Here is a 27,851-nt window from a genome sequence, read left to right as displayed (position 1 = left end):
AAGGCAAACAATTCACTAAAAATGTTTTTTTTATTGGTCTTATGATGTATTCTAATTTGTTGAGATAGTGAATTGGTGGGTTTTTGTTAAATGTGAGCCAAAATCATCACAATTAAAAGAACCAAAGACTTAAACTACTTCAGTCTGTGTGCACTGAATTTATTTAATTGACATGAGTTTCACAATTTGAGTTGAATTACTGAAATAAATGAACTTTTCCACGACATTCCAATTTATTGAGATGCACCTGTAAACTTCTGACCCACTGGGAATGTGATGAAAGAAATAAAAGCTGAAATAAATCATTCTCTCTACTATTATTCTGACATTTCACATTCTTAAAATAAAGAAGTGATCCTAACTGACCTAAGACAGGGAATGTTTTCTATGATTAAATGTCAGGAATTGTGAAAAACTGAGTTTACATGTATTTGGCAAAGGTGTATGTAAACTTTTGACTTCAACTGTACATAGATAGATAGATAGATAGATCAAGCCAACATAACAAAAAAAATGTTTTGTTATTGCAACATTTCTAGTCCTCTGCCTTCATCAATTATTACAATCATTGATATGGATTCAAGCGTAATGCCATTAGACTCCCAATTCAGCAGATGGCGCTATTAACTAGTGACTCTCACAATCTTGTCACAAAAGCCCGAAGAAGTTTTCATCCCGCCGCACAGAGCAACTAATGCAAATTGGCGTATTGTACGCGAGGGCAACGCTTGCGTCCAATAAATACCACACTAACTGCTCACATCATACATATGCTTTAATATCGAAACGCGTTTGAACATATTTCAAGCGGACGAAGAGGAAGTATCACTAAAAGAGCAGAAGAACTGCCTTTATTCATTGAAATCCCCGGGTGAGTCGGACACGCTGATGGCGGCGACAGTGGAGGAGCTCTACCGCAACTATGGCATCCTCGCCGACGCCAAAGAGGATCTCAGCAAGGTATTGGACACATACGTACTGTTTGTCCATGTGAATAGCACTTTTTTATCTTCTTTTAGGTTGTATGTTTATTTAAACGGCTTTGCCTTGTCTAGGAGGCCTCCTGGTGCTGAGCAGCTCGTATTAGCTTACTAGCTGCCACTGAATTTTTGGATTTTTCTGGTTAAATTAACGAGCTCATCTCCGAGCATTAAGGTCAGTCGTGCTAGCACAAAGGACTTATTTAAAATATTCGTTGGCTGTATTTATGCATTGAGGGAGGGAAAGACGTCACGTTTAGTGGGAGTGTAGTCCTACGATACGTGCGTAAGGGTTCGTGAATGTGGCGTTGCGCAGAACTGCGCACAGTACAGATAAAATATTAACATCTTAGGATAAGCATGATGATGAAGGATGAGAGATTTATCCATTGCAAATCTGGTATCTTTTTCCAGATTGATTACCATAGTGAAGTGTTACCATTGAAATGCGTTACTGATTTGGTGCCTGGTTTATATAATGGCCCTGTCCCATTACCCACACTTGCGGTCTTGGCCACTTGAGTGCGCGTGCACGCGACAGTTTGTAAGTGTTCAAGACTGTCACATGTCTAAAACATGCCAAAGCTCAGTGCACTTAACCCACGCTAAATCCACACTAGTTCGTATACCGTTTCGGAGCGCTCTTTCAGGCTAAGTGTATCCCAGAGTTCATCACGATCAGGAGCCACAGCCACACCCCGCCTACCTGAGCGATCGGTGTATTTTAGCCATGATGACGTCAAGGAAAGCTTTTCAATATCAAAGTTATTTATTATGATCAGATAGTGAAACATAAGTGAAGCACAAAATTTATTTTTGTTTAAATGAATATATTCAACATTATATAAGGTGTTGGGATGACTTAATATCAGCATCATAATTACAAAATATTATTTGTGTATATTTGTATACCTCTTTGTTATCCTTCTCGCCCAGTAATCACATTATTTTGGTTGTTCTTGCCTAATACTGCTGGTCATTTTGGTCATTTATCAGCCAGTGTGGCATACAATATATGGTCTAGCAAATGCTGTATTAAAATTAAAAAAATTATCAACTACTACCATAGGTTCTTTCTCATCTTTATGTAAAGTATACGTTTTAATGCTTTTTATTTGTTGTATGAAACCACATACTGATAAATTGTGTAAAGCAGTCTTTGGTCATCCTATATAAATGACAAGCCAAAGCATATAATTTAAATGGTTTGTATTAGTAGCTATTAATGGATCACACAGGTTTATAAAGTTTTTATTTTCTTTAAGTTTTATGCAGTGTATTGAGAAACAAACTAGAAAGAAATTGCTTATTTCATATTTTACAGTTAAACATGTTTTATTGTGCAAAGTATTGAAAATCAAAATGAGTAAAAAATAACGTTTTTACAATTTTCACACAAAAACATTATAAAAAATTGTGCTTAAATATTTTCTACAGCACAATACACTTTAACACTATACACTATAAACAACCAATAGTGTATTAATAAATGAAAAGATGGGTACAATTTTCAGTTATTTATTATTTTAAGTTGGCTATAACAGTCACTGCTACCAAAAACAATCAGTCTTCAGTTGAGTGAAAAGAAAAACAGCTGTCGCAACCAGCACCGACATCTTTAAGTCTACATTTTAGAACCCGACCGATATGGGATTTTTGAGACCGATACCAATTTTAGAGAGGGAAAATTCACAGATTACCGATATGGTGGCCGATATTGTAAATTTGAGCTGGAATGACAACAGACCTTTTCAGTGGATTGTGCACCGATATGACTATGCAAAGGTACTCAGAAGGCTGCTTTCTTAAACATTATTATTATACATTGTCAACCAATTCTAGAAAAGAACACTGAGAAAATAAAGAATAAATAAAAATACAATAAATAGCTAAATAAACATCAGTACTGTATGTTCAGTATCAGTCAGTTGCTGACCATTTAAATAAAGAATAAATAAAAATACAATAAATAGCTAAATAAACATCAGTACTGTTTAGTATCAGTCAAATGTTGACTATATTAATACTGCCAGTCAATTAGTGTCAGGTTGTAAAACAAGAAGCATTTACACCTGCCGAATAAAGAGATAAACAGCGGCAGCGGTGTTACACCATATTCTGCTATACAAGTTCAGGGGAAACTTTCAATGGTGGAAAACCAGACTTTTAAATATTATATTTTGTAAATCAGTGTTTCCCAACCTTTTTCTGCCACGGCACACTTTTTACAACTAAAACATTCTATGGCACACCACTATCCCACATAGGCTAACCATCGTCAATATTTTACCTTTTCAAGAACTTGTCCATGTTTTCTGTTCATCTTAGTAGCGTGTTTAATTGTAATGTTTGAAATTCAGCTATGCAAAAAAACAAAACAAAAAAAACAAGTCACAAAGGTAGGCTACACTGTGTGAGGTCACAGGTGGCAAGAGCGCTAAATGGGTAATGGAAAAAAACAACAAATTTGCTTCTTTTCTAATTTGTAGATTTGTTCTTGCAATGCCACAACAAATTACAGGGATGCAAACTCATGAGGGGCGAAAAAGGTAAGACAATCACAGGTCAACGAACATTTTTTCTGGGGATATTTTTTTTTTTAAGAATAAGCTAAAAGCACCAATTCCAGCTATTTTAGTGATTCAAGTTTACAATTGTGCAGAATTAGCTGCAAAATAAAGAGTATTTTGGTGAGGCTTGCTTCTGTTTCACAAATTTGTTCAATTTTATTAACTGATTAGTTCAGTGACCCCTTCTGGAAATGTCACTAGGTGGCGACAAATGAGCGTCTTATGTGCTATGAGTGAGTCAGTGAATCATTTTGAGTCATTCATGAAATCTACCACGAGACTTTATAGTGTTTAAGCGTTAAAAGAACAAAGCAGATCTATAGTCTTCCTTCAGTCTGAGCATTATTTTTCATCCAAAAAGACGACAATAATAGTCTAATAATAGTGAGTTTCAATAACGTCCTTACCTTCTCCTTTATTAAAACTCACATGGCTAAAAATCTACTGACTTCAGTATAAGAATTATAAACACAAAGCAGATCTACGGTATCATTTTCCTGCAGTAGCCTATTTAAACTGCTGAGCATGACGTTTATCAGAAAAGACCACAATAATAGACAAATAATAATAATTTTGAGTTTCAATAATGTTCTTTCGCCATTGTAAAGTGCATTTCACATGAGTTGAGTCAAGGCATCAATGCTCCGTTCAACACCAGCGTCAAGCGCCGCATTGCCCTCCACATGACAAGAGTTGCAGAAAGCGTCACAGAGGGTCAATTTTACGAGTTTGCCACGTAAAAAAGTGGGAGGTGTGCGCAGTAAACATCGAAAACATGTATTTGGAAGAGAGAAAAAAAGCTTGCAGTTGCTTTGATAGTAGAAAGTAATAAAAGGACTCGTTTAGGTCTAAGCGTTTTAGTGAATTTAAATTAGTTCAATAACTGGGGTCTCTGATATTCTTAAACGATAAGGTAATATTTAGTTAAAAGAAATTTCAATGTCTCTTCACAAATTTGGACAGTTTTTAAATATTTCTTGTTGCTTAGTACTCTCAAAGACATTATTGTGAAAAACACTTTGGTGTAAAGTGCTGTCACTTCATAGACTACAGTGTATTCTGCAGCGCTGACACAAGTCATGTGAAAGACCCTTAACGCGTATAAATATCAGTCACTTTTGCACATTAATCATTGCTCTTCACAATCACAAAAGTGACCGATTATGGTTTCAAAATGGCGAATTTCTCAGAAAGGTGAGGCGTTTGGATCCCTGAAATTATTATATTTTTCATGCATTTATTTATTTTGTGGAATTTGATAATTTTCACAGCACACCTGACAATCTTTCATGGCACACTATTGTGCCACGGCACAGTGGTTGGGAGACACTGTTGTAAATGCAACGACTGGAATTGTTTGGTTGAAGGGGGTACCAAACTGCGAATCCTGAACAAAACAGTTTGGTGAATACATGTTTACACATTAGCTTCCACTTAGCTTACAAGCAATGAAAGTAGCTACATGGTTAGCTAGTTAGCTATAAGCTCATTGTCACGGAGAGTAAAAGATGGACCAGAATTGCGTCTCACCAACTAGGCAAACAGATGTGATAAACATGAGTGACATGGTTGTCAGGGACAGGGTTAACATTATATTAGTTATATTGAAAAGGGAAATGATGGGGTCATTGTTTAATAACTTTCCAGTATGTATTTCACAAACTAGTTAAGTTACAGTGAAGATACCGCTTAACTCCGCACCGTCTGCAGAACTACTGTCAGCTCAGCTCTGTAAACAATGGAGTCGGAGAACGCTCTGCTGGACAAACTACGTTATGACACCAACTCTAAATCACCCCAAGCATTGTTTTCTACATTATATGTTCTGGGAAAAAAAAGTTTTTATATCTGCGCATATCGGAAAACATACACGCCGATACCGATATATTTGTGAAAGGCTAATATTGTCTGACCGGTAAATCGGTCGGGCACTACTATGTGTGTCCCAGCGTGCAATCAAAAGTCATACACACACTCACAGTCTTCTCGTCTACTTGCACACTAGTGGCCAAACACCGGAAAAACGTAAGACAAGTGGGTAAGTAGGCAAGACCAAAACCGCAAGTGGGGATATTGGCTCTGTCCCAATGTCGTTATATTATTTGTCAACTGTCATTGATTACTAAATAATTATTGTTTGTTTTTTCAGCACAAAGATGCCTATCAGGTAATTCTGGATGGAGTAAAAGGAGGCCCTAAAGAGAAGCGATTGGCTGCACAATTCATTCCAAAATTTTTCAGCAGTTTTCCAGAACTTTCTGATGCAGCCATCAATGCACAGCTTGATCTGTGTGAAGATGAGGATGTATCTGTAAGTACATTTACGTCAGGAATTTGTATGCTTCTGATAGTACGCAAAGATATGCAGGACAACAAGTCACTACATTGTTGTTGCTTTTGTTTTGGGTTCTGAATTATAGATCCGGAGGCAGGCTATCAAAGAGCTTCCTCGTTTCGCATCAGGAGAGAATTTGCCAAGAGTCGCAGACATCCTTACACAGCTGTTGCAGACAGGTACTGTACTAATAATTTATTTTGAATTCTGATCCCATGTTACTAAGAATTGGCTGTAAAAATTGTACATGGGTTTTAACATGGTGTAAACAAGGTTTTTGTATATTTTGTATATGCTTTTGCAGTTATGGCTGAATTTGACCTACTTTTTGTCCAGCTATTTGATCAAGTGCAATTTCTTCTCGTTTTGTTCTAGATGATTCTGCTGAATTCAGTCAAGTCAACACAGCATTGATCTCAATTTTCAAAATTGATTCAAAAGGTATCCATCCATTATGTTCTCATTCTCTCGTATGTAGAAAATGTTTATGTTCTGTGATCATGTTTTGGGCGATTCTCATGAAACCTTTCAATAAAATGTCCCGGTCATTTTAAACCCTGAATCAATATGAAAAAATTTGAAAATTATTTTGTGCATAAAGAAAATAAAGCATACATTTCTAACCATGAATTTCTTTGCATTCTGACATTATTTTCAGGACACTTAATCTCATTATTGTAAGCGTTTGGACGTTTTACTTTTACTATTCCCATTGGGAATAGTAAAAGTAAAATGGGAATGCTCTTTACTGTAACACATTCATGTTTTTACTTTATTACAATAAATTAAGCTGTTGTATTATGATTTTAATTGAAATCAGTGAAAATTAAAGGCAGTACCAAGGGAGAACTATGATGTATAAATACTGTATAATTAAATTAATATAATTTATTCACTTTGCAGTGATAAGAATATCATAGACTTGGGATCAATGCTTTTTTCACGTGTCGATTTTCCAGATGATTATTGATGTATATCGGGATATTTATTTATTTGTGATATAAATAGGGCTGCTTGTTGCACAGTCTCTATCTTTTCAAACATTTTTCTCAACACCACTTTGATAAATTGTGAGCAGCAGGGTAAATTAAAGGGACACCAGACGTGTCTGGCGGATGACACGGCATGTTCTTACATTCGAATCAATGGCAGAGTTCGGATTGGCATACTACTCTTACTATTTCTGCCATAGACAGATATGTAAGATTAATATGGGTAGTGTGCCATTCCAAACTCAGAAACATATTTTCTACGAGGGTATGCACACACCGCCAGTGCAAAATTCGGAAGTGCCACGGAGCGCATCTCGCATTGTTTTCCATTAAATTAGACCCAAATCATTATCTAAGGACAAAGATGATTTACTCTAGCCATCACTGGATTATATATTGTTTATAAGTATCTTTCATAGAGTCTTCACAATGTATTTTCAGTTACAAGTATGTCGTTTTGTGGTTTGACAGCTTGAATGAAAGATCTCTTCAAGGCTACATACAGAGAAATTGCATAATAAACGTCGCCATATCTAATCGCTCAGTTTGCGCAGTTACAACAGTTTCATACACTAACCTGCAAACACATCAATGTCGCTTTGTTCATTCTTGAAGAAGTACAACTTTTGTAACTTTGGATTGCCATCTGCTGTGCTGCATCAGCTCATCTTGTGTGTGTGTGTGTGTGTGCGATACCTGTGCCTGGCTTCAGTAAATGTTATATCACCCTCTTGTGGTCTCCCAATGCTATTACGTATGACTGTTAAACAGGCCAACTGAGTGAATTGGAAAGCACGCAAATTAGGCTTCTAATTTAAATGTCAGCTTATTTTAACATATCAATGCCTCAAAAATATATAGATATACAGGTGCATCTCAATAAATTAGAATGTCGTGGAAAAGTTCATTTATTAAAGTAATTCAACTCAAATTGTGAAACTCGTGTATTAAATAAATTCAATGCACACAGACTGAAGTAGTTTAAGTCTTTGGTTCTTTTAATTGTGATGATTTTGGCTCACATTTAACAAAAACCCACCAATTCGCTATCTCAAAAATTAGAATACATCATAAGACCAATAAAAAAAACATTTTTAGTGAATAGTTGGCCTTCTGGAAAGTATGTTCATTTACTGTATATGTACTCAATACTTGGTAGGGGCTCCTTTAGCTTTAATTACTGCCTCAATTCGGCGTGGCATGGAGGTGATCAGTTTGTGGCACTGCTGAGGTGGTATGGAAGCCCAGGTTTCTTTGACAGTGGCCTTCAGCTCATCTGCATTTTTTGGTCTCTTGTTTCTCATTTTCCTCTTGACAATACCCCATAGATTCTCTATGGGGTTCAGGTCTGGTGAGTTTGCTGTCCAGTCAAGCACACCAACACCATGGTCATTTAACCAACTTTTGGTGCTTTTGGCAGTGTGGGCAGGTGCCAAATCCTGCTGGAAAATGAAATCAGCATCTTTAAAAAGCTGGTCAGCAGAAGGAAGCATGAAGTGCTCCAAAATTTCTTGGTAAACGGGTGCAGTGACTTTGGTTTTCAAAAAACACAATGGACCAACACCAGCAGATGACATTGCACCCCAAATCATCACAGACTGTGGAAACTTAACACTGGACTTCAAGCAACTTGGGCTATGAGCTTCTTCACCCTTCCTCCAGACTCTAGGACCTTGGTTTCCAAATGAAATACAAAACTTGCTCTCATCTGAAAAGAGGACTTTGGAACACTGGGCAACAGTCCAGTTCTTCTTCTCCTTAGCCCAGGTAAGACGCCTCTGACGTTGTCTGTGGTTCAGGAGTGGCTTAACAAGAGGAATACGACAACTGTAGCCAAATTCCTTGACATGTCTGTGTGTGGTGGCTCTTAATGCCTTGACCCCAGCCTCAGTCCATTCCTTGTGATGTTCACCCAAATTCTTGAATCGATTTTGCTTGACAGTCATAAGGCTGCGGTTCTCTCGGTTGGTTGTGCATCTTTTTCTTCCACACTTTTTCCTTCCACTCAACTTTCTGTTAACATGCTTGGATACAGCACTCTGTGAACAGTCAGCTTCTTTGGCAATGAATGTTTGTGGCTTACCCTCCTTGTGAAGGGTGTCAATGATTGTCTTCTGGACAACTGTCAGATCAGCAGTCTTCCCCATGATTGTGTAGCCTAGTGAACCAAACTGAGAGACCATTTTGAAGGCTCAGGAAACCTTTGCAGGTGTTTTGAGTTGATTAGCTGATTGGCATGTCACCATATTCTAATTTTTTGAGATAGTGAATTGGTGGGTTTTTGTTAAATGTGAGCCAAAATCATCACAATTAAAAGAACCAAAGACTTAAACTACTTCAGTCTGTGTGCATTGAATTTATTTAATACACGAGTTTCACAATTTGAGTTGAATTACTGAAATAAATGAACTTTTCCACGACATTCTAATTTATTGAGATGCACCTGTAGATAAAATAACATGACGATCACAATCGATATATATCAAGATGTTATGACATCCCTAGAATATCATAATGACCATCTTTTTTCAAATTGTTAAAGTAATGACAATTGGGGCGAAAATGCGCATAACTGTCATGAAAATAATGTTACAGTGTAGAAAATGTTAATGGTTCTAAAAATAGGCTTAATTTTCTATATGCAAAATCTAATTACTTAATCGTATCTTTTGATTTTGGAGTAAAATAGGACCAGAACATTTTCTTGACAGGTTTTGTGAGAATCACCCTTTTGTATTAAATCGCATCATGGCTAAAAGTTAAATTGTCCTCTCTGACGCTGTGTCTATAAAGGAACTCTGGGAGGCTTGTTCAGTCAAATCCTACAAGGAGAAGATATTGTTCGAGAAAGGGCAATCAAGTTTCTCTCTACCAAGTTGAAAATGATGCCAGATGATACAATGACCAAGGAGGTGGAGGATTACGTATTCACAGAGACAAAAAAGGTATCTGTACTCGATTTGTTCCTATTTTTCAGATATAATGTTGTGTCTTTATGTTGTATTTTGCTATTTAGTAAAGGCTTTTGAGTTGACCTGTCACCCTGTAATTGTCTTAGGTCCTGGAGGATGTGACGGGGGAGGAGTTTGTTCTTCTAATGCGTATCTTGTCAGGACTGAAGAGCATGCAGACTGTGAGTGGGAGGCAGCAGCTGGTGGAGCTGGTGGTGGAACAGGCCTTTTTAGAGCAGGCCCTTAACCCAGCAGATACTGACAGTGTTGACCGGCTCTTGCAGTGCACACGCCAGGCCTTACCACTCTTTTCTGTAAGTTAACCTACAGTAATATTCGGTACCACAAATCTCATGTTAAGGCCTGTCATCAACAATATGAAGTATAAAATAGGCAAACTTTTCTTCAGAAAAGCTTAATACCAAATCTGATGCTTTTTTTTTTTTTTTTTTTTTGTCATTCTCCAATAAAAAAATTATTGCATTTCAATACCTGAATGAATTGTTCAGCATCCCAACAATTAAAAATAGTACAGTATTTCAGACTCTGTGTCTGATGGCTTATGGTTTACTAGAGATGGATGACTCCGACTTAAGTATTCTCAAAAGCAGCAGTGTAACAACTTTTGTTATGGTTTTTCATTTTTAGTTGTGTGCCTGTGTTAGGTTTATTTTGGATGCGTGTTTTATTTATCCTTCTGTAATTTATATACATTTCTATTTTTCTCCTCCTTGTGCTCTGCTCTTATCTTCTCCAGAAAAATGTGCATTCTACTCGCTTTGTGACATACTTCTGTGAATACGTTCTGCCCAACCTCAGTCTGCTCACCAGTCCTGTAGCAGAACTGGACATCCAGCTCGAGGTGTGTACAGTGTGCTACAAGTCATGCTGCATATTTAGTTTCCACTTAATAACTATGTTTCCATCCAAGTTGCAAAAATATGTGAAGAATAAAAATTTTGCCGAAGCAGTTTGCAAATAAATTACCTTTTGATCTCATGTGTTGAAGGGAACAAAATTGTCACTTCTGGGGAAATTGGTGCAAAATAGAAATGAAACTGGAAGTTGAAGCCACTTTGGCCCTTTTAATAAATGTAATAAATTACTTGCGGTTTAGAGTGTGCAAACTTATGTTTTCCTAGTGTTCAAATGCAGATGCCTTTGATGTCTGGGAGTGAAAGCGTGTCAGACAGTTCTGGGTGGTAATAGTAGCCAATCATTTTGATGATGGGCATTGGCTACAGCATTTCAGAATAAACAGAGTAATATTTGAAATGCTATGCAATGATATGTTCTCTGAGCGAATTGTCTATTCACATGGCTTGCATTATCTGATGCGAATCTGTATTCCTATATAAATTCTATAGGAATATATTTGGTAAATGTGTTTCCATCATAGTTTGTGCGCGTCTTACCAAAAAAAAAAATGTGTTCAAGTATAAGCGTTCAAGTTTTAAGGGTGATTTTGGAAACTTTATTTGCATCTTTGTTTCCATCCAGCATTTTTTACACAATATCCCAAAATTTGCATTAAAAATATGTGAATGGAAACCCAGCTATTTTTACCCATGTCAAATTACTTAAAAAAAATAAATAAATAAATAAAAAAAAATAAAAGTGGTCCAAAGTGGCATAGAATGCTAAATCTAGAAAGAATGCAATTCTAGTATCTCTTTGATTTGAAGAGCTCATAAAAAAACTCCTAATAATTTTCCCTCTAGGTACTTAAGTTGATGGCAGAGATGAGTCCGTTTTGTGGGGACATGGATAAACTGGAGGTCAACCTCAAGATGCTTTTTGAGAAGCTACTGGTAAAGACATACATTCAACTTCTGACCTCATGGAGGAATTTCCTCTTCACCGCATTATTACCCGCATTCTCTCGATCTTTTGTTTTTTACTTAATGGTGATAGGAGTTCATGCCCCTGCCTCCAGAGGAGGAGAACGGAGAGAATGCAGCGAATGAAGAGCCCAAACTGCAGTTCAGCTATGTGGAGTGCCTGCTCTTCAGCTTCCACCAATTGGGCAAAAGGTTACCCGACTTCCTCATTGACAAAATCAGCGGAGACAAGCTAAAGGACTTCAAGATCAGGTTGGGATTTAATTTTATAGATAACTATATGGCCAAAGTTTGTGGACACCTTCATATTTGCTTATTGAACATTTAATTTCAAAACCATAGGGATTAATCCCACTCTTCTGGAAAGGCTTTCCACTTGATGTTGGAACATAGCTGCATGGATTTGCTCCCATTTAAATACAAGAGCATCAGTGAGGTCAAACACTGATGTTGGGTGATGACCCTGGATCGCACTCAGTGTCCAATTCATCCCAAAGGTGTTTATTGTGGTTCAGGTCTGGGTTCTGTGCAGGCCAGTCAAGTTCTTCCATGCCAGGTTTTGTACATTATTTCTTAATGGATCTCACTTTGTGCAGAGGGACATTGTCATGCGGGAACAGAAAAGGGTCCTCCCCAGCTGTTCTATAAAGTAGGAAGCACACAATTCTTTAGAATGTCACTGTAGCATTAAAGGGATAGTTCATCTAAAAATGAAAGTTCTCATTATTTGCTCACCCTCAGCCCTTATGTGTATGACTTTCTTTCGTCTGCTGAACACAAAGATTTTTGGAAGAATATCAGCTTTGTTGGTCCATGCAATGCAAGTGAATGGTGGCCAGAAATTTGAAGCTCTAAAAAGCACATAAAGGCAGCATAAAAGTAATCCATATGACTCAAGTGGTTAAATCCATATCTTCAGAAGTGATATTATAGGTGTTGGTGAGAAACAGATCAATATTTAAGTAATTTTTTGCTATAAATCTCCACTTTCACTCTCTTAAATATTGATCTGTTTCTCACCAACACCTATCATACCTCTTCTGAAGACATGGATTAAACCACTGAAGTCATATGGATTACTTTTATGCGGCTTTTATGTGCTTTTTGGACCTTCAAAGTTCTGGCCACTTTTCACTTGCATTGTATGGACCTACAGAGCTGAAATATTCTTCTAAAAATCTTTGTGATCAGCAGAAGAAAGTCATACACATCTGGGATGGCATGAGAGTGAGTAAATCATGAGAATTGTTTTTTTTAATTTTTTTTATTTTGGTGGACGATCCATGTAAGTTTGGTGTTCACTGGAATTAATGGAATATCCAAACATCTTAATTGTAATGGGTTGTTTTCACAAACTTTTGGCCATGTAGTGTATTTTAAAGACAGTTGACATGTCAGTATGTACAGTTGAAGTCAGAAGTTTACATACACCTTAGCCAAATACATTTAAACTCAGTTTTTCACAATTCCTGCCATTTAATTGTAGAAATCATTCCCTGTCTTAGGTCAGTTGGGATCACTATTTTAAGAATGTGAAATGTCAGAATAATAGTAGAGGAATGATTTATTTCAGATTTTATTTCATTCATCACAGTCCCAGTGGGTCAGAAGTTTACATACACTTTGTTAGTATTTGGTAGCATTGCCTTTAAATTGTTTAACTTGGGTCAAACCTTTTTTCTAGCCTTCCACAAGCTTCTCACAATAAGTTGCTGGAATTTTGGCCCATTCTTCCAGACAGAACTGGTGTAACCGAGTCAGGTTTTTAGGCCTCCTTGCTCGCACATGCTTTTTCAGTTCTGCCCACATATTTTCTATCAGATTGAGGTCAGGGCTTTGTGATGGCCACTCCAGTACCTTGACTTTGTTGTCCTTAAGCCATTTTGCCACAACTTTGGAGGTATGCTTGGGGTCATTATCCATTTGGAAGACCCATTCACGACCAAGCTTTAACTTCCTGGCTGATGTCTTGAGATGTTGCTGTAATATATCCACATAATTTTCCTTCCTCATGATGCCATCTATTTTGTGAAGTGCCACCAGTCCCTCCTTCAGCAAAGCACCCCCACAACATGATGCTGCCACCCCCATGCTTCACGGTTGAGTTGGTGTTCTTCGGCTTGCCTCACACTTTTTCCAAACATAACGATGTTCATTATAGCCAAACAGTTCCATTTTTGTTTCATCAGACCAGAGGACGTTTCTCCAAAAAGTAAGATATTTGTCCCCATGTGCACATGCAAACTGTAGTCTGGCTTTTTTATGTTTGTTTTGGAGCTGTGGCTTCTTCCTTGCTGAGCAGCCTTTCAAGTTATGTCGATATAGGACTCGTTTTAATGTGGATATAGATACTTGTCTACCTGTTTCCTCCAGCATCTTCAAATCAAATCCCTTTACTGTCACTCAACCATATACACAAGTGCAACAGTGGGTGAAAGTCTTGGGTGCTGTTCCAAGCAATATAGCAGTATGACAATTACAATAAACATCTGATTTACACATAACAGTTTACACATCTGTTACACAACACAAGATACAATACACCTAATAATATACATTATACACAAAATAAGAAGACTGTATACAAAAATAAATAAAAAATATACAATATACAGTATACACAAAATAAGAAGGCTATATACAATAAAAATACACTGTACAAGTGTAGTGTAGATGCAATGGCATCATCAGTGGAGCGGTTGTTGCGGTATGCAAACTACAGTGAGTCCAGTGAGGCGGGCAGCACAGAGCAGATGTAATCTCTGATTAGTCTCTCAAAGCATTTGCTGATGATGGGGGTCAGAGCAACAGGACGCCAGTCATTTAAGCAGGTGATTTTGGATTGCTTTGGTACAGGCACAATGGAGGACGTTTTAAAGCATGTGGGGACTACAGACAAGGAGAGGGAAAGGTTGAAAATGTCCGTAAAAACACCAGCCAGTTGGTTCGCGCACGCTCTGAATGCTGTCTGGACCCGTGGCTTTACGGATATTCACCCGTCGGAAGGAACGGGTTACATCCGCTACAGAGATGGAGAGTGAACTAACCTCTGTAGCTTCGGCCGCGAGAGCTCTCTCCATGATGACTGTGTTATTTCCCTTGAAACAAGCATAAAAAGTATTTTGCTCATCCGGGAAAGAGGCAGCGTTGTTCACGGCGGAGCTTTTATTCCCTTTGAAGTCTGTGATGATATTAATTCCCTGCTACATGCTTCTAGAGTCGGTGGTGTTAAACTGTCCTTCAATCTTGTCCCTGTACAGGTGTTTGGCTGCTCTGATAGTTTTGCGGAGGGCATAACTGGCTCGTTTATGCACGTTCCATGTTATCCACGTTCCCGGAATTAAAAGCGGAGGTCTGCGCATTAAGTGCCGCACGAACATCACTATTAATCCATGGTTTCTTGTTAGGGTAGATCAGTATCATTTTGGTCGGCACTACGTCATCTATGCACTTCCTGATGAAACACGTTACGTTATCAACGTAGACCTCTGTGTCGTCATCAGAGGTGGACCGGAACCTCTCCCAGTCCGCGTGATCAAAACAGTCTTGCAGCATAGAATCTTATTGGTCCGACCAGCACTGGATCGTTCTGAGGGCGGGTGCTTCCTGTTTCAGTTTCTGTCTGTAAGCAGGCAGAAGCAGAACGGAAGAGTTGTCCGATTTGCTAAATGGTGGGCGGGGGAGGGATTTGTAGCCATCCCGGAAGGGAGAGTAGCAATGATCCCAAACCCGGTCCCCTCGTGTGTTGAAACTGATGTGTTAGTAGTATTTTGGTGCTATTGAGTTGAAATTGGCTTTGTTCAAGTCCCCGGTCACAATGAACGCGACCTCAGGGTGCGTGGTTTCCTGCTTGCTTATACTCCCATACAGTTCTTTTGAGTGCCCGGTCTGTGTCGGCTTGTGGCAGGATGTACACAGCTGTGATAATGACCGCTGTGAATTCCCTCGGTAGCCAGAATGTTCGACACAGAAACATGAGAAATTCCTGATCAGGAGAGCAGAAAGACTTGATAGAATGTACGTTCCTCAGATCACACCAGAATTTGTTGATCATAAAACATACACCACCACCTCTGCTTTTACCTGAGAGGTCTTTCACTCTGTCCGCTTGGTGCACGGAGAACCCCACAGGTTCGATGGCTGAGTCTGGAATCTCCGCAGACATCCAAGTTTCTGTAAGGCAGATAATGCAGCAGTCTCTCGTTGGAAAGAGATCCGCGCTCTCAGCTCGCAGAGCTTGTTGACTGAATATTTGCCAGTAGAATGCTGGGTAGCGGGGGTCGATTTGTGCGACATCTTAGTCTGATGAGAACGCCGGCTCTCCTTCCCCTTTTCCGGCTGCGGAAACGCAGCTGGACAGCCCAGACAAAGGGCTCCGCTGTCGTGTTTGTAAACAGCAGGTTGGCATTAAGGTATTTAAAGTCCGGTTTTTGGTGTGCTATTGCAGAACCAATGTCCAAAAGTGTTGTCTATCGTAGACAATAAGACAGACAACATCCAAGACAAAAAACATAAGAATTGTAGACAAAACAAGAGGTCTTGGCTGATTTCTTTTAATTTTCCCATGATGTCAAGCAAAGACGCACTGTGTTTGAAGGTAGGCCTTCAAATATATCCACAGGTTCACCTCCAATTAACTCTAATTAGCCTATCAAAAGCTAATTGCCTAAAGACTTGACATAATTTTCTGGAATTTTCCAAGCTGCTTAAAGGCACAGTGAACTTAGTGTATGTAAACTTCTAACCCACTGGAATTGTGATAGTCAATTAAAAGTGAAACAATCTGTCTGTAAACAATTGTTGGAAAAATTACTTGTCATGCACAAAGTAGATGTCCTAAATGACTTGCCATAACTATAGTTTGCTAATATGAAATCTGTGGAGTGGTTAAAAAAATTAGGTTTAATGACTTTGCATTGTTGAATTAGTTTGTTAGGGGAGGTCAACAGTGTGCATTACTTTTTTTGTTGTTTCACAGGCTACAATACTTTGCAAGGGGACTGCAAGTATATATCCGTCAACTGCGTGTTGCTTTGCAAGGCAAGACGGGAGATGCACTGAAGACAGAGGAGGTATGATTTCAAACTTTTTGCAGTTTTATATATAAATATAAAGGTCTTTTGACAGTTCTTTTCTGCTCCCCATGGCTCAGTATCTAGCCTGCTCAGTACATCCACGTGAGAGCTAACAAACTCATTGACTATTTATACATGGACACTAATTGCAATTTAAAAAGCCACAGGTGTGGGAAATTAACCTTTAATTTCCATTTAAACCTGTGTGTGTCACCTTGTGTGTCTGTAACAAGGCCAAACATTCAAGGGTATGTAAACTTTTGATCAGGGCCATTTGGGTGATTTCTGTTACCATTATGATTTAAAAAGGAGCCAAACAACTATGTGATAATAAATGGCTTCATATGATCACTATCCTTAAATAAAAGACAGTGTTTTTTGCATGATCAGTCATATTTTCAAAATCAATGCCAAAATTTCACAATTTCTGCCAGGGTATGCAAACTTTTGAGCACAACTGTAATTATATATATATATATATATATATATATATATATATATATATATACATACATACATACATACATACATACATACATACATACATACACACACTACTGGTCAAAAGTTTTGAAACACTCGTTCTTTAATATAATTTTCTTTTTTTTTTTTTTTTTTTTTTTTTTTTACATTTTAGAATAATAGTAAAGTCATCAAGACTGTGGAATACCATAAATGGAACTATGGGAATTATGTTGTGACTAAAAATCCAAAATAAATCAAAACTGTTATATTTTAGCTTCTTCAAAGTTGTCACCATTTGCCTAGAATTTGCAGACATGTACTCTTGACATTTTCTTGAGGTATTACTCTGGGATGCTTTTTAAACAGTATTGAAGGAGTTTCCATCTATGTTGGGCACTTAGTGGCTGCTTTTCTTTATTATTTGGTCCAAGTCATCAATTTCAATAAAAAAAAATTGGGGGGGGGGGGATAATAAATGACTTTCAATCCTTTTTTGTTTTCACAGAATAAAATTAAAGTTGTTGCATTGAAGATCACCAACAACATAAACGTTTTAATAAAGGTAATGTACGAATTCTGAAACTGTTTTAAACCAAGTATTTTGGGAAAGGGAAATGTTTCATTGCAGTTGATAGTATTTAAAACTGTGAAAATGAGGCAAGATCATGTTTGTTTTCTGCTGTCATCTCCAGGATCTGTTTCATAACCCTCCATCCTATAAAAGCACGGTCACACTGTCCTGGAAACCTGTGCAGAAGACTGAGGCAGCAGCAACAGCAGTTGGGTAGGTCTTTCAGATGCACAATCACACAATATCTTTGTTGTTTTTATGTTACAAACATTCAAAGTACTGGGATTAAAGTTTGTAGTTCATTTGAGCTGGCTGTATTGATGCAACAATATTTTTAATGTCAAACAAAGACTGTATTAGGTAACTAATTAGTCCAATCAAGCCTTCTCCCAGTTCATCTGTCACTAATTTTCACCAATTCTGGGGCAACAAGTGGAAGGGTTAGTTTCTCATAACTTTCTTTGCAATGAAATGTTGGATTCATCACAGCAATGAAAACAACATTGCTTAATACTTACCGATAATCACTTGTTAATGATTATCATTTATTATTAGTATTAAAATAAAATGCTTATTATCATTGGAATGTCAGATATTTAACAATCTTGTCAATAAAATCTGTAAAAAAAAAAAAACAATCTGTTTCATTAGTGTTTTGTCCCCCTAGTGACAAGTGACATCTAGTCCACACTATACATGTTTTCAAATAATTTGAGAAGTTTCTAACTAAAACTAAATGTGTAGACATAATGAACTACTCACCTACTCTTTGTCCTCCAGCACGCCCTCTGCAAACTGGCATACAGTGTGCATTAAATAACTTGCACCATGTGAATTAACCGGAACAATTTGAACATATATGCAAAAAGGTTACAGTTTTTCCATGATCTCTTTTGTATCCTGAAGCCAGAAGAGGCTGTCTGGAGAGGACATTGGGGCAACGGCGGCAGCAAAGAAGCTTCCCGTAAATTTACCCAGGAGGGATGCCCGTCAGATCTACAATCCACCTAGCGGGAAGTACAGCGCCAGCATTGGGAACTTCTCATATGGTGAGACTGACTTCTATGGTCAATTTGTTAAATCAGTTTTAACATTTTAACAAGCCATGGTTAATATGCAGCAGAACTTGCACCTCTAGCATCAGTATGGATGTTCAAGGCATGTGTGATTGAATGAGATTAAACTGAGTTCATCATTGTCAACATAATAGTTGCTTTATGTATATAACTGATTCCTTCTGTGCTCGCAGAACAACGAGGAGGCTTCAGGGGTGGCAGGGGGCGGGGATTTGGAGGAAGAGGAAACAGAAGCCGAGGCCGAATTTATTAAGAGGACTGCATATACTTCTACACCCATGCAACTGCATAAACGCAACATACCAATATCTCTGCCTCCTTTAAAAATTTCCCCCAGTTGTCTTTGCTGTATCTTACAGACTTCCACCATCCATTGTTTTTCTGTCCAAATTGTTTTATTGTTATTCTTGAGTGTGTATTGAAAATCCTTAACAGTTCCTTGTCATTGGGATTTTTTCTTCCTGGATCATATTTGTGAAACAAAAGACTGCCAAGGTGTATTTTTTAAGAGTTTTTGTATGGTGACGTTCTTTGTATGTTGTTTTTTTTTTTTCACCTTTTTAATTTCTGAGATTTTGTTGAATCAAAAATAATCACGAATTTGTAAGACGTTAAAATAGACTCCTCTAAATTTTATCATAAACTTGTGTGGTTCAAATCTAATGCTGTCAGTATCTTTTTATCAGGACATAAATACTAAGTAAAAAAAAAAAAAAATCAGATGGGTAAAATATTACCATAAACATTGTCCGTTGAATTGCCTTGTCTTTTCACTGTTGCAAAAAAAATATTAAGGAACCAGTCTTTTTCAGGTATTGCTTGCAAGGATTTGAGTGTTCGGTTTCAATTTCAAACATTTTGCATGCATAGTTTATAGGAGATATTTAAATGTTTTGGATTTAAGGACATGTATTACAGCAGTTGTTTTTCATTTTGGAGAGGTTTTCACCAACATTAAAATATTTTTGCCTTTTTCAAATATTTTTGCCTGTAGATGGTCTTGGGTTTAACAGTTTAATTATAATGAGGTACTTATGGTTAACATAAATCTTTCATATGGTCCACTAACAATGTGGTTATGAATCAAACTATCAAAGAAGATTGAAGTATTGCTTTCATCCTTTCTTGGATATGTGAATCTTATCAAAATACTGTATAAACACTATTTCGCTGTAATGGTAAGCTCTGTACTCCATAGAATGAGAAGTAAAGAAACTGGTCACAAATCTATCCATAAGCCTTTGGTTGGCTTGGAATGTTAAAAAAAAATGGGGTTGGTGGTGGGGGGGGGGCAATCTTAATTTACTTTTGGCCATTTATTGTCAGATGTCTTCATCAAACTATAGGTGTATATATGTATTACGGCTATGTGGTCTTTAAACTTCTTGGATAAATTGGAGACGTACGATATATTGACCTTTATGCTCTTCACAGACAAGCTTGCAGTAAAGCATGCATCACATTAATGATTATTACCAGGACAGGTAGATGTTAATACAATCTAGTTTATATATTTAATGCTATAATCCTCCATGTCTAAAAGCAGCACACAACAACTGTTTATACATTGTATGTGCTATCTCATTTTATGTTTTATTTACCTCACCTTATCATGGCATATAGGGAACTATAGTTTTTTTAGCATTGTTTTTAGGTTGGTCATTCCTTTTGTGCTGTACATTTTTTCATGTCCCATCATATAGCCATGTCTTATATTGGATCAAAAATTAGGTCTTCATAATTAAATACATGAGGATGGCTTTAAAGAAAAGTGGCAGTGAAAACTTTTACATTCTAGCCAAAATGTTTCAAACAAAACACATTTTCTTGGGAATATTGTTTAAATTGATTAATGTATAAGGTTTTCCTGTCTTCATCATCCCTTTCCATAATGTTAGTCATTTGTAAAATTCCTTCAATTAAAAGCCAGTTCCTTAAAGGGATAGTTCACCAAAAAAAAAAAAAAAATCTATAAATCTACACTTTCAAAAAGTGAATGTGGAGAATTTATAGTAAAAATGGACTTAAATATTAATCTGTTTCTCTCCCACACCTATCATATCGCTTCTGAAGATATGGATTAAACCACTAGTGTAATTTTTGGTGCTTGAAAGGTCTGATCACCATTCACTTGCATTGTATGGACCTACAGAGCTGAGATATTCTTCTCAAATCTTTTGTTTTCTGCAGAAGAAATTCATACACATCTATTATGGCATGAGGGTGATTAAATGTTGAGAGAATTTTCATTTTGGGGTGAACTACCCTTTTAATGATATTCTCCAGGAAGTAACATCATTTTTGGAGGGAAAACAACAGTGCAAACATTATGCATTTTTTGAATTTTGAAGTATCAGTCAGGTTGTATTCATCTAAAACATTCCATCCAGTTTGATACATTTCAATCAGTATGTTAGTGTCTGTATCAGTATGATATAAAAGATATCAAAAAGAACTTCAGGTTGGCCCCTTTATGTAAGCTAACTCTACAACGTAAGGTTTTTATTTCCGTCCTGCTATGTTCTTACCATTGTGTAAATAATCACGTTATAATTAATAAAGTGCCTGTGCTTGACTAGGACAAATTACCGAAAGTCTTATATGCCCCTTTATAGAAATACCTCCTTAAATGACAACACTTTTAGGCATTAGTTTAAGTTACAAAGTTAAAAATGCACAACATTGACAGAAATGAACCACATGTGTTTTTTCCTAATCACACCACTAGATGGCCATCCAAGTTCACATTGCAACAGAGCGAGCAAATTGCATCCACACATGTAAACTTGGACATTATCAAGGTAAGTTGAATAGTTTTGAGCAGAGTAGTGGGACCCCAAGATGTAATGACCATTTCTGAGCCATTTTCACCAAACAGCCCACATTCTTGATGTATCAAATGTGTTTCAGTTTGGTACTGTGTATTTTCCGTGTAATGTCTCATCGTTGTATGTCTAACAACAGACCTTATTCAGGGTAGCGCCATATTTAATTTTTGACGGGAATGAAAACGAGGCTGTGAAGTATGGACTTATAGTCGAATAAAGGTCCTAGATCACATCTAATTTTCACAACTAGGGTTTTCTTAAGTTTTTGTCTACTAACATTTTATGGAGAGATGTTTTTCAGTGTTTCATCAGCAGAACGATCAATGTAAACAACAGTGCAACTCAATGAAGAGACCGTAAGTCTCCCTCACAGCCTCGTTTTCATTCCCGCCAAAAACGAAATATGGCGCTATTCTAAGGTCTGTTTTTCGCTTTCATTTGTGAAGTTGATTCCCGCCACACTCCAACAGGTATGTCCTCGCCTACAGGCGGTAGGTGGCGCTATTGGCCCACTGAAACATCCACTCGGTCGCTCGTGACTAGGTATTTCCCGAATCAGTCACTCAAGCCTTTTCAGCCTGTCACGCGCCATATCATGCGTTCGATAAAAGAGCTGAAGTGAATGATTGAAACCCGCTCTCTTCACGATTTAGATCGGGCTGAGGACGTGCTTTAAACACATCAGACGGGATGCAACAGTAGGCGTCTGATAGTGATTGGCTATTTTTGTAAAAAAAAAAAAAAAAAAAGACCTGATAAATCAATGGACCAATCTAGAGGTGTGCAAATAGGATGGAACAACAAGCGCATGATATCAAACAATATGTTCGTGATAGGCCTGCCGAAGTGAACAGGTGGGCTGTTGTTATTGGATTGAGAAGAGAAGCAAACCGATAAGTCGACTAATTAACGTTATTTGCGTTAACGCATGTGGCACTTTTATTGACCTCAAAACCCATGTGACTTGAGTTTTCACGAGGCTTCCTTTCTGTTTTTAAAAATAGCTACACAGTGCATTCGACTAAATAGGAATAATTCGAATAGGCTATTTATTGGTTTATTTATTCACGGTGTGCTGCAGTTGAAGCACGAAAATGGTTTGTCGCAGCCTGCAAAGACACGCTAGAGAAGTATGGCTGAAAAACAAGAATGCTATCCTCTATTTCATGAAAGAGTACCATCCGCCCCCTCATGTACAATGCCTGGAATAGTAACAGCACTGCCAGGCTTACTAAATATAGCAACCAGTGAGTGTTAACATGTCAGCTAGGAACCCGAAAGAAGTGGTTTCCAAATGTGGGGCTGTTTATATTGCTATAAATAGACTAATAGACTATGCAATATGCCTTCAATAACTTACATAACCATATAAATATAGATCAAAGCTTCTTAACTTGGATTGTTGCATCAGTGTCTATTTACCTTGCGCTTGTCACATGTCCAAGATGCTCATAAGTTCACTCCTTTGTTTGACATCAAAACATTTGTAATTTTTCAGCGTAAAACTGCGGGCAAGGTGAAATAATACTAAGGTGTTTAAAGTACTTTCTTCTTTCATGCAGCCTTGTTATGTAATAGGCCTGTGTACGTGAATGGAGACAAGGGGCTGGATGAAACATGAAGGATCATGCAATGTGGGCAATGCAGCAGCTGAGAATTGCAAACAAAGAGTAATACTCTGACCCTTAGCGTTTCACTTACGTTTGTTGGATGTTTTTTGGGTTTGCCATTTTCAGTGAATGGTGCATGTGTGTCTTTGGGAAGTTAAGGTCCCAACCAACTTTTGGATGAATGAGTTCATTGCTGGAGGGTATAGGAGGTAATGAATGAATAAAAGAATGACAGCCAGCTTAAAGGGTATTGTGAGAATGTGCACATGAAAGCAGACTCACTTTCTAACACAAGCTTAACATGTTACGCAAAAGGAACATCATGTGACAGCTTGCCCGTTCATAAATATTCACTGTCTTTGTTCATGCAGACTCTTCTCTTAAGGTAGTCATTGTGCCTTGGCTCTGAACCATGTGATTCTGATGGGAGGGGGAGATTCTATAAATAGCTCTATAGCTCGGCTTCCATTGACATCATTTAGGCAGGAGAGATGGAAAAATAAACGGAGAGAAAGGGCGACAAGGGCAGAGATTCTTAATCTAAGCTTGAAATTCAAACAAACCTTCATCAATTTTGATTTCCCTCTCAACTGTCCAATAGAAACCACTAGGGCAGTGTCCGTTTCCTAGAACATATTTGTGTCTCTCCTTAGTGGAACAGAACCGAGAGAGTAGATAGGGATGGCTGGGGGGATCATCAAACAAAGGAAAAAGAAACATGTGACGAAAACCCAAAGCAAATATTTTGGATTATGTTATTAGTGGAACTAGGAGAAATATTATGGTCAAGACTACCAAAACAGCGGTTTGCAAACTATGTCAATATCTAGCTGGCTTTCAGAAATGATCGAGATTGATGGGCTGTGTCCATCTCTTCAAACAAACATCTGGACTCTCAAGGATTTGTAAATGGCTGAAATACTGAATCGTGCACGTATGCTTGGCGAAAACATGAGGATAGTAATACTTTTTCAGTTATCACATATAAAGGAAAATTCCGGGTTCAGTACAAGTTAAGCTCAATCAACAGCATTTGTGGCATAATGTTGATTACCACAAAAAATAATTTAGTCTCTCATTTCTTTAAAAAAAGCAAAAATTGAGGTTACAGTGAGGCACTTACAGTGGAAGTGAATGGGGCCAATTTTTTTAGTCTTTAAAGGCAGAAATTTGAAGCTTATAATTTTATAAAAGCACTTACATTCATTCTTCTGTTAAAACTTATGCATTATTTGAGCTGTAAAGTTGTTTAAATCATCGATTTTATGGTTGTTTTAAGGCTTTAGTGTTTACAGAGTTACGTCGTCATGGCAACAAAGGTTAGTAAGGTTAGTGAGTGATTTTGTCACACTAAAACCATGTAAACACGCATAATGTTTATGTCTTGTGGCTATACTATGCTTTTTTTTTTTTTTTTTAAGAAAAGGCAGGACAAGACGAAATTAATTTGTGTGGTAATCAACATTATGCCACAAATGCTGTCGATTGAGATTAACTTCTATGGAACCTGGAATATTCCTTTAAGCATTTCAGCAACTCAGAATTTGATGCTATTGTCAATAATACCAGATTAGGTTAGACAAAGGTAAAACTGTGTTAAATATTGGCTTTATGTGTAATTAAGGCTACTCATGGAATCCAGGCTGTAACAAGAACAAAACATGTGAGGTGTTCAAGAAACCCCCTTAGCATTGGTTAGAGTCCGAAATGGTTCATGTCCAAATCTACTTCCCTCCAACTGTTTTTATATACTCTACTGCCTTATAAAGACAAAATGCCTAAAATAAAAATGAACCTCATGTGCCTCAGAATACAAAGTGCAGGAATGGGTCAGCTAGTGCCAAAGTCGACTTCAGTCATATTTGTCCATTAACTACGTAAACCTGCTGCAAAATAATATAACTTTTTAATTGTTACTCAATGGTTTGCAAGTTTGTGATTTTCTCTTTATGTCTCAGCAACTGTTTGAGGCACATACCTGTGTCGCTATCAAATTTCAGGCAAGGTGGATTAAATGAGGAGAAGCTCTTTGCGAGCTCAAGCCCACATAGCCAAAATCTGGATATTTTTTAGCTTTAGCAAAGGGTGAAAACTTACAGCTACACTCACTGAGCACTTTATTAGGAACAGTATGATCCTGATAAAGTTCCTGACATGGCTTTCTGCTGTTGTAGCCCATCCGCCTCAAGGTTCGATGTGTTGTGCATTCTGAGATTATATTCTTCTCACCACAATTGTACAGAGTGGTTATCTGAGTTACTGTAGCCTTTCTGTCAGCTCGAACCAGTCTGGCCATTCTCCGTTGACCTCTCTCATCAACAAGGTGTTTCCGTCCGCAGAACTGCCGCTCACTGGATGTTTTTTTGTTTTTGGCACCATTCTGAGTAAATTCTAGAGACTGTTGTGTGTGAAAATCCCAGGAGATCAGCAGTTACAGAAATACAGTCTTGCACCAACAATCATGCCACAGTCGAAATCACTGAGATCAAAATTTTTCCCCATTCTGATGGTTGATGTGGACATTAACTGAAGCTCCTGACCCGTATCTGCTTGATTTTATGCATTGCACTGCTGCGACATGATTGGAAAATTAGATAATCGCTTGAATATGTAGGTGTACAGGTGTTCCTAATAAAGTGCTCAGTGAGTGTATATTGTTTGGATCAAAGCCAATACTTATGGTACTCTTGGCAGAACATCGATGCATTTCAAGAAGGTAAAAAGTATTTTATTTTTACCCTTAAGAAAAATAGTTCACCCAAATTCTCTCATTATTTACTCACCTTCATGCCATCCCAGATGTGTATGACTTTCTTTCTTCTCACCTCTGTAGGTCTAAACAATGCAAGTGAATGGTGACCAAAACTTTAAATCTCTAAAAAGCACATAAAGGCAGCATAAAAGTAATCCATAAGACTCCAGTGGTTAAATCCATATCTCCAGAAGCGATATGAAATGTGTGGGTGAGAAACACATCAATATTTAAGTCCGATATGTATGAAGAAAGTGAATCACCAAAAACAAAAGAAGAACTTTTAGGAGAGAAGAGAGTTAACATGAAAGTGGAGCTGTATGGTAATAAAGGACTTAAATATTTATCTGTTTCTCACCCACACCTATCAAATCGCTTCTGAAGATATGGACTTAACTACTGGAGTCGTATATATTACTTTTATGCTGCATTTATATGCTTTTTGGACTTTCAAAGTCCCAATTCACTTGCATTGAATGGACCAACAGAGTGCAGATAGTTTTCTACGAATCTTTGTTTGTGTTCTGCAGAAGAAAGTGAATTTTCATTTTTAGGTGAACTATCTTTTTAATCCTAATGTTTAGGCCTGCAGGTCCCCATAAAACTCATCACCGCCTGCTCAATCATGATCCTCCCATTTGTCTGACGACACTCTGGAACATCCCGTTTTTTTCACTGCATATCCCTACATTCATTGTTTAACCCCTGTGTAAATCCTGTTTGAGTAGGAGTGACTATCATTCACCCACTTGTAGCTGATCTGTCAGTGCTATTAATTTATCAATCTACAGTTTGGCTCTCGGATTCTGAACTACGTACTGAATTAATCTCCTATAGATACAAATATATTTGACATGCAATTTTTTTTTTACGCTTGAGCGTGTAGAGAAAAAAACTGCGTAAAAAACGTTCTCGATTCGCTTTTTTATAGTTGACACCCCTGTTAAGCACCATGGACAGCGGCACTCGAGGCACAGAAACAGTTAACTTTGCGTAACTTGGGGGGCATCTCTTTTTGTGTGTGTGCAAATTCAATAGATTTTTGCTACTTATTTAGCAAATGACTGAACAAAGACCTTAAGTACTATTTTAATTAGATGTATAGGCTATAGCCGTTTTGAGTGGGCTGCCACTAGTTTAGTTATATCTTGAATGGTGTTTGGCGACACCATGCGGCTATTTCGACGTATGCACTGGCCAAATTAGTGTACATGGTGTGCTACACACGCGTATTTCAGCTTATTGGTATGCTTTGGTTTTGTGCTGGTAATTAGTTTGCTTTTCTATGAGCCCAATTCCCTTCTTGTTTGTAACATTGCATGTTCGCCCAGAAACCCTTGCGACACACAGCTTAGAGACACCTCGTAGTATGAATGAGTTGACCACACCAACTTTTTTCGGTTCAGATGTATTTCTAATGCTCCATTCTTAACAAGAGTTCAATGTAGTTGCCATGTAGTAAAACGCATCCGAGCCATCGATGAGATAAACCAGGTTTAAAACTGTTTTTAGGATAAAATATAGGCTAGTGGTGTGTCTGCGGCGGAATCCATGGGCAAACGTGTTTTTCCACGATGGCAGGCGACTGCAAAGAGGGGTTTTGCTTGGATACCGGGCTGTTGCAACTTGCGACGCAGGCACTGTCTATCTTTCACCCATTTTTGAGTTTCATTTTGCGCGTTTTAGCTTGTTCCAAGCCATTTTCATTACCGTGAAGCTGTCTCTGAGCACAACAGCGATGGTTGTAATCAGCAGCCATAAACTGTGAAGTGGGAGAACCTAAACGTGACGTCAATGCCTAGTAA

At 37.7% G+C, this 27,851-nt stretch overlaps 1 protein-coding gene across 1 annotated transcript; it reads left to right on the top strand.

Moving 5' to 3' along the window:
- The first annotated feature begins 659 nt into the window (after window positions 1–659).
- Window positions 660–19,837, top strand: LOC127435598 (apoptosis inhibitor 5-B-like). The gene is made up of 14 exons (XM_051689169.1): window positions 660–960; window positions 5,700–5,861; window positions 5,971–6,064; window positions 6,261–6,326; window positions 9,671–9,822; window positions 9,936–10,142; window positions 10,586–10,690; window positions 11,550–11,639; window positions 11,743–11,921; window positions 16,648–16,741; window positions 17,715–17,771; window positions 17,902–17,993; window positions 18,687–18,829; window positions 19,030–19,837. The coding sequence occupies exons 1-14, from the start codon at window positions 889–891 to the stop codon at window positions 19,107–19,109; spliced, it is 1,593 nt and encodes a 530-aa protein (XP_051545129.1). The 5' UTR covers window positions 660–888; the 3' UTR covers window positions 19,110–19,837.
- Window positions 19,838–27,851: the final 8,014 nt, after the last annotated feature.

The sequence above is a fragment of the Myxocyprinus asiaticus genome, chromosome 46, assembly GCF_019703515.2.
Source record: "Myxocyprinus asiaticus isolate MX2 ecotype Aquarium Trade chromosome 46, UBuf_Myxa_2, whole genome shotgun sequence".
Classification (NCBI taxonomy): domain Eukaryota; kingdom Metazoa; phylum Chordata; class Actinopteri; order Cypriniformes; family Catostomidae; genus Myxocyprinus; species Myxocyprinus asiaticus.
Note: the sequence above shows the minus strand (reverse complement) of the source record. Positions and strands in the feature narration are given on the sequence as shown.

Excerpts from the sequence above, each read along its gene's own strand:
- LOC127435598 (XM_051689169.1), top strand. The coding sequence starts at position 889 with ATGGCGGCGACAGTGGAGGAGCTCTACCGCAACTATGGCATCCTCGCC. Across the intron at positions 961-5,699 it reads CCAAAGAGGATCTCAGCAAG|CACAAAGATGCCTATCAGGT; the intron begins GTATTGGACACA and ends TTGTTTTTTCAG. Across the intron at positions 16,742-17,714 it reads ATGCACTGAAGACAGAGGAG|AATAAAATTAAAGTTGTTGC; the intron begins GTATGATTTCAA and ends TTGTTTTCACAG.